The sequence below is a fragment of the Eschscholzia californica genome, unplaced genomic scaffold (genome assembly GCF_041429995.1).
Source record: "Eschscholzia californica isolate CP2 unplaced genomic scaffold, dmEscCali1.0.p SCAF_1, whole genome shotgun sequence".
Classification (NCBI taxonomy): domain Eukaryota; kingdom Viridiplantae; phylum Streptophyta; class Magnoliopsida; order Ranunculales; family Papaveraceae; genus Eschscholzia; species Eschscholzia californica.
The window spans coordinates 73,654,492-73,665,437 of record NW_028238198.1 but is presented as its reverse complement, the minus strand read 5'-3'; the positions used below and the strand labels follow the sequence as shown (position 1 = coordinate 73,665,437).

Here is a 10,946-nt window from a genome sequence, read left to right as displayed (position 1 = left end):
TGGATTTTTTGACTGCTAAGGAAATAGAGCATCAAGAGGATGATCAAAAGAGGGCAGAACCAGAATCAATGACTTCTCGATTGTTATCAGCCATGGAGGCTACTCTTAACGAGAAACCTCTGAACATGAAAGTCCCCTCCATCACTCCGAAAACTGAGGATTCAATCCGAAGCAAAGCGAGAGTGGAGAGGTTTGATACAACCAGTAAATTATTGCGTCTGCGCCTCGAGAAAGGAAAACCAGTAGGTCCTCATGTTCGGCAAATGATAGAACTCTTTGCTAAACTAGAAGAGCTGGGTTCTCCTGTTAGCCAATCGGCGGCTAATGACATGATCCTCTATTCACTTCATGAAGGGTTCAATCTATTTAAGATGGAATATGCGATGAATGGATGGAACAAGCCTTTAGAGGAACTTGATGCAATGCTTCAGGCAGCAGAACGACTAACAATGAACTTGGAGCCAAAGAATAAGATTCTTGAGGCTCAAGAGAACAAGAGGCAGAAGAAGAAACCCGCGTTAAAAGGAAAAGGCAAACGTATTGCTAAACCTCAAAACAAAGGTATTCAATCTACGTCAAGATGTTTCTACTGCAGTGGCATAGGCCACTGGAAAAGAAACTGCCCTAAGTTCTTGGAGGACAAAAAGAATGGAACAGTGGCTTCCAATTCAGGTATAAACAGTTAACTTATCAAATACTGTAAAATTCCCAAATTATGGTATGTAATACCTAAAATTGCCCTTTCATTGTGAATGTACAGGCGCAGCTGGGAACTGAGTATTTGGCTAAGGAAGACAAGATCCAAGAGGGAGCAGAAGCCTCGACTGCTAAGGATGCTGAAAGGGATCGAAGTCTACTTTAGGCACTATTCTAGATTAATCGTTTTTCTAGTTTTTTAACATCATCTCTGTACTAAGTATTATGGAGAATCAATAAAGAATTTTATTTCTAAATTGAGATGTTAATAAGTGCTAAGTTTAACAAACTATACCAAAAGATTCTAAACTTGGTCAAAAACCTATAAGATAGGTTCATCCCAATCGAAAGGGATGAGGACAACAAGTCCACTATAACCAAAACATGAATCAAACTGACAAGAAAGAAAGCCTTGAGTCAAAAACAGAGATTGATCTTCAAACGTACTTCTAACCTATCCATATTTGGAGTGTCCAAAAGGATTAAGATGAAGAACACGAATCAAACTCTATCCTCCAAAATCCATTTAGTCTAGACATAGCTTCTCACAAAACTACCAAAATTCCGTCTAACAGCTAAGCTTGTAAAAGCATTACAAAACTAGCTAATATCTGACGCAATTTCTTTTAAAAGAAATTTGGGCTTCTTCCACAACCAATCAAGAGAACAAAGTGTTTGTTGCTCATGATAGTATTCTTCTAATAATTAGCACACCTAGTAGTCTGGGAAAAAAACACTAATTATTACAAGAATAAGTGGGAGAAAAGTACAAGTCGATTTAATTCGATCATGAGAAAAATCATGGAGGGTCATGAAGAACAATCATGAAACTTGTACAAGACGATTAAAGTCGACCAAGAGCAACAAACTGCGGCTCCTCGGAAGAGGAAATGTTAAAGACATGATCTTATAAACCCACCGCACAAAAGCGAATGTCATTCGCCGGAGAACTCTCAAAACAAGTGAAAGTGTCTCTAAAGGAATATCTTAAAGTAATTGAGAAAATTCCAAATTGTTGTTCAAAAGCCCTAAAAGGTCAAATCTCAAAGACACAGAAAATAAAGGTTATTTCTGAAGAGATAAAAGACCTGCGCAGAAACGGAAACTGATTCTAGATTTTGGCTAGAACCCAAAATCATCGTGGAATCCATATCTCGTCAAGACATGAAGCTTGATAATTTAAGTCAACAAAAGACCTAAATTGGTTTTCCAAAATAGAAAACTGAGAAGGATGGAAACATTCGTGTTTCCCGAAACGAGACAAGAAGAATAAAGATTCTTCCAATCAAGTTATGTCCACAAGCATGCTTCAGAAATCTATCGACGGATTAAAAGCACGCAAGAGTTAAAATCTTCGATTCAAAAGGCAATAAGAGAAATTTGATTCCTGGAGAATGAAGAAAATCTTGAATCACGAGTTTCAAGAAGGTAAGTGGGAGTAAACAAACCTTCCGGGTCCGTATGCAGAGTACATACAAAAGATTGAGTACGACATAAGGTGTTGTATAACAGTAACGAACTGACTCAATAAAGGACCACACACAAAAGGATAAAATGCCATTTTGGGCATCTGAAGATCTATAAGCATAGATCAAAAGGATGATAGGATTGGAGAGACTCAGTACGCTGAGATGCTTGAGATCCGAAACAGAAAATCTAAGACTCGGAAAGTCTAAAAGAATTTCGACCCAAAAACTCATGACAGAGGGCGTTGCAAAACTCGGAGTCTAAAAGACACCGATGAGCTAGCACGCATGAGAGAGACATTTATGTTCAAAAACATAAAGTCAATCATGTTGGACATGATTAGCATTTAAACATCCGAATTCGGATTGGAAAACCGAAACACTACTTAGTACATCCTAGAAGGCTAAAGGATGAAGTAGTACAAAGTTGAACATGTCATCGTAGCAAACTTCCAGACATGGAAGGAAAGTAGGCTAAAAGTGTTTTAAGCCGGGAACTGTTGCAAATACTACACAAAGAATTAAAGGCCTTAACTCTAGTAAAGATTACTAGATATTATCAAGGTTGAAGATAGTAATCTTCAAATTAATTGATAATAAGCAAAGTTTAAAACCGACTACCACGGTAGTCAAACTAAACTGTCACCTTAGACATAGTATGAGATTCATACACAGTCTAAGGCATGAGGTATAATTTTAAACTTCGACAAGTAAAACTGAGTGGGTAAAAGGAGTTTTACGGAAGAGGCTCAGATTTACAACTCTCGTTATCAGAAATAATAAGAATTATTTCACCAGTCGTCTAAACTTGGTTTAGTGTTTAAACGACAGTCCATCGATAATAAAACGTTCCAAATAGGTTTGTCAGATACGTGATCTGATGAATGAAACCCTATTAAGTGAACTTGGAATAATTATTATCAAAATCCCTGGTCCAGGTCATTGCATGGACAACAATGACTCACGAAGACTAGCACGGGAGTCGATGGGATAGCGCAGTTTCATGGGCTATATGAATAGTATATTCTATTCGACTACGTGGGTGTGTAAAAGGTTTATACACTGGATAACCCTCAAATGAGAAGTACATCATTCGTGATGAACGTCAATACTTCTCATAAAGACAATTGGAGAGATTCCTCAAAACATGAGTGCTCCACTCATCTTATGTAAGGAATGCCCGACTTTGGTTCCGTTAAACGCCGCACCGTAAAAGGAGGTTATAAAGACGGATACTGGGAAGGACAGGATAGACATGAAGTTAAGTGGGAGCGCAAGAATGGATTGTGTCACCCTAATCACATTAGGTACAAAGTGTCTCAAGGCCACTTGATGAGTAGCAACTGAAAATGCGTGGCCGCGCTCAAACGGATTAAAAGTTAATCGTTTGTCTTTTACAGTTGTACTCGGATATCAAGAAAGTCTGAATGATGTGACGTATCAGATGGGATACTAAATTGACACGGGAATCGAGCCATTGCACTTGTTCTAAGTCCAAGTGGGAGTCTGAAGGAGTTAAAGGAGATGTCCTTCGACCAAGGTGACAATGCGAACAATTTGTCGGATAGGACAATTGATGTGGAAGATCATCAAGTCCGATTGATTTAGGGATCGTAGAGTTGTAGCTAGAGACCAACTACGATCGTCGAATTACGAAGTAATTCGCGGCTAACTTCGATCGGATCCTACAACGGGTTACACATAAGAGTGACAAATTGATCTAGGATATGACTAGTGGGAGTGAGATATAATCATGGGAGTGTCCCATAAACATATCTCATAGGCCTAAAAAGGAATTAGGCAAAGATAGTACAAAAAGGCCAAAAACAGGGTTTTTGGGCCTAGACCGGTTCGGGTACTTCTAGGACTCGGATTGGGCTGAATTTTGGAGGGTTAGTTGCTGATATAATAAACATTATATCTGCCAATCTTCGTGGTGTTTGGGCACCTCCTCCTTAGGGAATTGAGAAAATACCAATAGTTGCTATTTTCGACTATTTCCCTAAATCTTATTCTAAAGGGTGTTTTAGGAAACCTAAAAGGAGGTGGATTCTTATTAGGGTTCTATATAAACACTCTTAGGGCAGAGAATAAGGTGTGGAATTTCTCTCTAAGCTTTCTTACTCTACCACATCAAGTAGAGAGGAGAAAGTGAGCTAATTCCCATTAACTATCAATCTAGTCAAAGAAGAAGGTGTTCTTCTTTTCCAACCACCATTGGTGTGCTAGCTATACAACAAGGTGGGAGATCAAATTGATTGCTCGTGTCCCAAGTAGAGGAGCTACACTTGAAGCTCTTGGTCTTCTTCAATCAATTCAACTAGTTCGAGGGAAAAGCGATTAAGGTAATCTACTATCTCCATTAGATTAATTACTAGTTTTGCATGTGATCCTGGGAATACTAGTGTAGACATTAGATGTCATATTTCCGCTATAAACACTAGTAGAAGGGTGTAAATCCCTACAATTTACGTATTTGTTTCATAATTTGTATTCAATGTGTATTTATGTATGAGTAAAAATGAAAACAGATGTTGCTTTAATGTTCCCAGAAAAATATACTATTTCCAAATCTGAAAGTTAAGTGAGAGAAAGTGATATATATGTTTTGTATATTAACCCCAAAATCACGCTAAATTGATCCCAAAAAATATACTCTTTCCAAATCTGAAAGTTAAGTGAGAGAAAATTGATTTGAATTGAAAAAAAATTTACATAGTAAGAGAGAGAAAATTGATTTGGTTTCAAAATATGTAAAGAAGAGAGAGAAAATTGATTTGGAAATATCCGTGGTGATGGCGTTTTATTTTTGTTAGGATTTTGGTTTCTGATTGATTTGGATAATACGAAAGAGAAAATTGGATTTCCAAATCTGTTTAGAGGAGAGAGAAATTATAATTTGTTTCAATCCATTTTTTGCTAATAAATCCCCCAAATCACGCCCAAATCTATCTTTGCAAAATGCGCGAAATTTGAGCGTGGGACATTGACGGTTCTGTGTTTAAAAAGTGAGGGGTTTTATGTCCATAATGTAAAAGGACTAAATATCCATATTTTGGGAAGATTGGATCATAAACCTTTTTTGAACATTGACGGTTCTGTGTTTAAAAAGTGAGGGGTCGTTATTCTGATCAAATACTATTTTCTAATATCATATTAATTAGTACTATAACTCGTTCGGATAATAAAGTTAGTATAAGTAAATATTATTTACTTACACACTTGCTGAAATCAAAAATAGTATTTTTACTATAGTATTATACGCTTGATGTGGGTCGCTTTTTTGTTCCGATGAGGAAACATGTCATCCTCTAAGTAAGAAGTTCTAAGTAACTTTAGCAATTCTCATATTATTTTACTATACGCTTGATGAAAGCAAAAGTAGTATCAAGTCCACCTATATGAACCTGGCTAGGGTACTACTAACTCATCATGGAATGGGCCACTAAAAGTCGTTTGGCTTGGGTTGCCAGGACCCGGACCCTGATGCAAAATCATCTCCGTTTAGCCTCTAGGCCCAACTCGTACACATTAAGTTTGAAGAGAAGCCCAAACGCAATAATGAACTAAAATTATGTTTTTTTTTTAATATTTGGATCCGTGACACAATAATGCATAATTGTAGTTATTTTAAATACCTTTATCTTTGACATACTGGTAGATCTTGAAACATGTCTACGAAATATCTTTCGAAAGCTCTGAGAATAAGTCTGAACTTGAAAGAATTTTTATTTTTTTGAGATCTAATTTTACTATAGAGATAAATGAATGGAAGAATTACCTTATACAAGTAACGTAATTGAATTAAGATTTTATACGCAAGTCCATTAGAAAAACAAACACAACATAAATCTTTAACGAATTGTCTATACTCAATCCCTACACAATTCTTACATTGCCTTGGTCGTGTTTGGATTAGCTTGAGATCAACAAAAAATAAAGTGCTCATCGCTCCATTTAACTTGAGAGTAACTCATTTTCGTCAAAAATCTAGAAAAACTCGAAACTTTTTTTTTTTGTATATACTACAATCTCCTTCAATGGAAGAAAACCACGAGCTGATCTTATTTACTTAGTTATTAAAACTTCAGGCCCATATACTTTTTTTTTGATGAGGAAGGCCCATATACTTCATGTGATGGAATTAGAGTGCCATGTCATTTACTAACGAGTTTAAAATATGCAATTGTTAGATCAAAATATTTTTAGTTTATTTTCGCCAAATACGTAGTAGAATCTTTCCTATATTGAAAACCATCTTTTAAGGAAAGTAACACAACCACAAATAATACTAGAACTCAGATATGAATTGGAGTGAGATTTGGTTTTTCCTAGTTTTGAAGTTTATGAAAATTATATTGACCATTTCAAGTTGCTAGCCGCCATCTTTGATGGACCACTTTGGTTGAATAGGTCTGAAAAATGGAGTATAGGTCAGGCCCTTGGTGAGAATTGTGCATGCTCTATGTCGACATTGGCACTATCTTATATAGTCAACGGGGACCATTAACCCTCTATTTAATGTTTTTTTTTTTTTTTTTTTTGAACTTCCCTCTATTTAATGTTTGACAAAAAAAATATTGTTTGAGCCTTGATAGGGCAAAATTAAAATGTCTAATTTATCTTATCCACAAATAAAGTGGGCAATCATATGTGGAAATTTTCTTTTAAAAGTAAATTGAGAAGATACAAATAATGATGATACACGAAAATCAAATTTAGAATAACATGTTTAACTAGAGGATATACTTCTTTACTCCCTAATTTAGCATTAATTTGGTTCAAGGTGACTGGTCGAATTATAAACATTTGATGTGAAGAAATGAACATTAAATTTCTTGTGGACAAAAGGGCGTATTTGTTGTTCTAAAATGGAGAAGTGCACATGAAATAAGATTTTTTAGAAACAAAAAAAAAAAACTTGTGAGATAAAACTATCTTAATTACGTCAACATACTAATAATCTTTGGACGAAGAAGTGGTTACCAAATTGTTTTCATACTCTAGGTCTCGAGTTCGAGACAGACATACATGTTATTCTTTCTCTAAAAAAAATCTTAATTATGTTGAATAATGTACCTAACAAATTACTCCTTGTTTGTTGGCCGTGGAGATTAGGGTATGTTAAAAAACACCTTTAATTAGTGGTTGACTTATAAACCTCAAATGATCAAGGGAAGACTATATGACTAATCAATCTATTTCAGACCATAGTGGTAAGAAAACTCAAAGGACAAGAAGAATCTAATAATTTAATAAGGAATAAGTCAAAGTCAAACGTTTGACCAGAACAATATAGGAGGTTAGCTTTTAATTGGACACGGAAAATACATACATATATAAAATTAAAATATCTTAATATATGTAGGTACAAGAAAAAAAGTATATATAAGGAGGTAGGGGATTGAGAAGCATATACAGAAACAAGTGAAGGTGGGATAAGTAGATATATAGCAAAACATTTGGTTAATGGCTTCTCATTCTTCTTCAAATCAGAAGCTCTTCTTCTGCATCTTCTTGTCCGTTTCGTGTTTCCTTATTATTTCCTTAGCCCCTCTGCAAGCGGAGGGTCGTAAATATGGTCGTCGTTCGTTAGTGTCATCTCTTGTGAGTAGAGAAATGTTTAAGTCAATATTCCTACACAAAGACGATGCCGTTTGTCCAGCAAAAGATTTCTACTCCTACGAATCTTTTATTAGCGCAACATGTCAATTCCCTAAATTCGGTAGCTCCGGAAATTTAAGGACACGGAAGCGTGAGATCGCTGCGTTTCTTGCTCAAATTTCTCATGAAACCACAGGTCAGACCATCTTACTTTCTTTAATTCATTATCGTTATACATACATATATATATATATACTCGCAGTGATACTCAAAAAATAGGTCAAATCCGACTAAAATCTGTATTTGTATATATGGATGGTTACAGGAGGATGGGCAGCTGCACCAGATGGACCATATGCTTGGGGATTGTGTTTTAAGGAAGAAGTGAGTCCAGGGAGCAACTACTGTGATGATACCAACAAACAATGGCCTTGCGTCCCGGGCAAATCATACAAAGGGAGAGGGCCGATTCAACTCTCATGGTAATATTATATGGGAAATGATAGAGTGACTTAGAATTGGTACTTAGAAGGTGACATATTTCCTTATTTAGAAATAAAAGCGGTCCCCACCGTAGTCAAACTTTGAAAAGACCTTGTCTTTTAGTGATTCCACATCAGCTGGGCATTAAAATGCCCAAAAAATTGGGCACTCTAGCATCTCTCATATTATATTTGTACATTCAGACTTTTCACATTAGAAATTTGTCATGCGTATTGAGTGACTTGTGGATAACCTCTCCGCATTCCTCTCATTTGAGAGAGCTTATTTGTATTTGTATTTCTTATCAATCACTGAGTGTCTAATTGGATATTTCATATTTATCGCCTTCAATAGATCCTTTTTGTTAGGCGTGCACGGAGGCAAACAATATGCTGTGATAAATTTAATACAGTATTAGTATATGTTTCTGAGGAAGTATTCTTTTAAGACATTAAGGCTGAAATAAAAAAAATAAACTTTTGGTTAATCCACTAAGAAGCCGGTTTTGTGTTTTTATGACATTTCCATTGTTCATCATCTTAATGCGATTAAAATATGTCCACTATGGGTGGTTGTTAGTGAATATGTGGATCGGATGTGCTTCTGTTTATTTATTTATTTATTTTCTGTTTGACTTTCATATTTAGTTGTATATTTATCGGGATTTGGGTTTATGGATTATGCAGGAATTATAACTATGGCCCGGCCGGGAAGGCCTTAGGGTTCGATGGCCTACAAAACCCGGATATTGTTTCTAATGATTCATCAATTGCTTTCAAAACTGCTCTATGGTTCTGGATGACCGAACAACTACCCAAACCCTCGTGTCATGACGTGATGATTGGTCGATATGTTCCCACTAAAGCAGATCGTGATGCCAATCGAACGGTTGGATTTGGTTTGGTAACGAACATAATCAACGGTGGATTAGAGTGTGGTAGACCAAATGATGCAAGTGTCAACGATAGAATTGGGTATTATCAGAGATATGCAAAGCTGTTTGGAGTTGATACTGGACCTAACCTAGATTGTGCTAACCAAAAATCCTTTTAAATTTATACTACCAATATTTTTAGTTTTCGTGTATTTGGGAAATTTTTATTTGACAATCGTGTATCTGTTCGCTTTGCTTTGATTGAATAACCAATGATTTGAATAATAAGGTCTTTAATCCATTGAAATTATTGTAGTGTTTCTTTATTCTTGAGGCTAATCGCTCCCACGTTGACCTGGAAACAATTATGTCAGCTTATGTATAAAAGTCTACTTCTAATTAAGTTCGGTTTCTAGAACTTCTAAGACTTGTTTTGGAGCACGTATAAACAAGAATTTTGCAGACGTCTTTGAAAATCCGAAGCCCGACTTTGGAGAGGTCTTCCAAAGTCCGTAAATATTCAATTCTCGGTAGAGATGAAAATATATAATTTATTGATATAGTGTTATTAAGAGTATAAATAATGATTTAGATCACAAGTTTAATTCTTGAGCGTCGCTAAAACACCCGCCAAAACAGCAGCCTGGAGACCTAATTTAGGATGCCCCTATAGACGCACCCACAAATAATGATGATGATAGTTTTGTCTCACCCATCATCAGGGGAACTTTTTCCCAGAGGGCAGAGGCCAAGAAAGGCCCAGGGGATGATTCCTCCTAATAAGTTTAAGGAACTCTTTCATTGTTTAGTGGAGTGGCTTCCTAAATCTTGTGATTTCCTGTTAAAAGGTTCTGAAATAGAAAGGGATCGAACGAAATTTCATGTAGACACATGAACATAGCTCATTTCAAGTAGTGTTTTTTGAACAACATCCGTGGTCCCGATGTATACATTATAGCTCTGAAAATGTCTCTCATAATGGTCTCTCCTGCTATTCTCATGGAGTGGCCAATCAAAGTGATGTCTTCGATTAATTTTATGCAGTTTGGGTTCATGTGACCAGGCCTTCCGTCTATACTCCATTTTAAAATGGGTTAACTTGCAGACAGCACAAGCGAACTGCCCAATGTGCCATAGGAGTGGTAGTTTAAATAACAAAAAAGGTATGCTACATTACCACTTCTTGACTTTTAAATATCAAAAGCAGGAAGATTTGATGCTATTTTGGTTATAATTTCAATCTTGACTTGTATAAGCGCATTCATTTTGCGGGTTATAAGATATTTGTTGAAATGGAGTTTCCGTGAGATTAGGTTTCTTTGATTGACAGCATTTCGGAGAGAAATGCAAAAGAAGATGAGGAATAGATGGAAAAGGATAAACAAAAGGAATAGATCATTTTGTTAGCAAGTTGAATGAACTTCTTTTTAATACATAAGAGCTAAAGTAATTAGTCCTTTAGCAACTTAGGGTTGATGAAGTTGTTAAGATTCTTCGCCGAAATTCTTTACTACTCATTCAAAAGTCATAAGATGGAAATTCTTCCAAAGCCTCTCTTGCTCCGGATTAATTTTGTTGAAGCATTCTCTTATTCGAGATGTAAGAGTAGTAATCCATAGATTTAACCTAGTAATTTGACCAACTCAAATTTAATCTTTAATGTTTATGGTAGGGGCCGGACTATCGCCTTCAACAAAATTGAGACCATCTAGCGTGTTCCACATGAGAAAACGTGGTCTTGTGATTAAGGAGCACGCACCAAACCTTCTGTCATTTAGTCACTTATTAATTCATTTGAGTAATATATTTCGTAACATAATATT

At 35.9% G+C, this 10,946-nt stretch overlaps 1 protein-coding gene across 1 annotated transcript; it reads left to right on the top strand.

The window, feature by feature from the left end:
• The first annotated feature begins 7,528 nt into the window (after positions 1-7,528).
• On the top strand, positions 7,529-9,430 carry LOC147569019 (chitinase 10-like). Its single transcript, XM_086655471.1, has 3 exons — positions 7,529-7,962; positions 8,092-8,248; positions 8,936-9,430. Exons 1-3 carry the CDS (start codon positions 7,632-7,634, stop codon positions 9,300-9,302), a joined length of 855 nt encoding a protein of 284 aa, XP_086511597.1. The 5' UTR covers positions 7,529-7,631; the 3' UTR covers positions 9,303-9,430.
• The last annotated feature ends 1,516 nt before the right edge of the window (positions 9,431-10,946 follow it).

What these genes read in the sequence shown, in the direction of transcription:
- LOC147569019 (XM_086655471.1), top strand. Translation starts at nt 7,632, where the DNA reads ATGGCTTCTCATTCTTCTTCAAATCAGAAGCTCTTCTTCTGCATCTTC. An exon ending in AATTTCTCATGAAACCACAG is followed by an intron (nt 7,963 to 8,091) that starts GTCAGACCATCT and finishes GGATGGTTACAG; the next exon opens with GAGGATGGGCAGCTGCACCA. An exon ending in GGGCCGATTCAACTCTCATG is followed by an intron (nt 8,249 to 8,935) that starts GTAATATTATAT and finishes TGGATTATGCAG; the next exon opens with GAATTATAACTATGGCCCGG.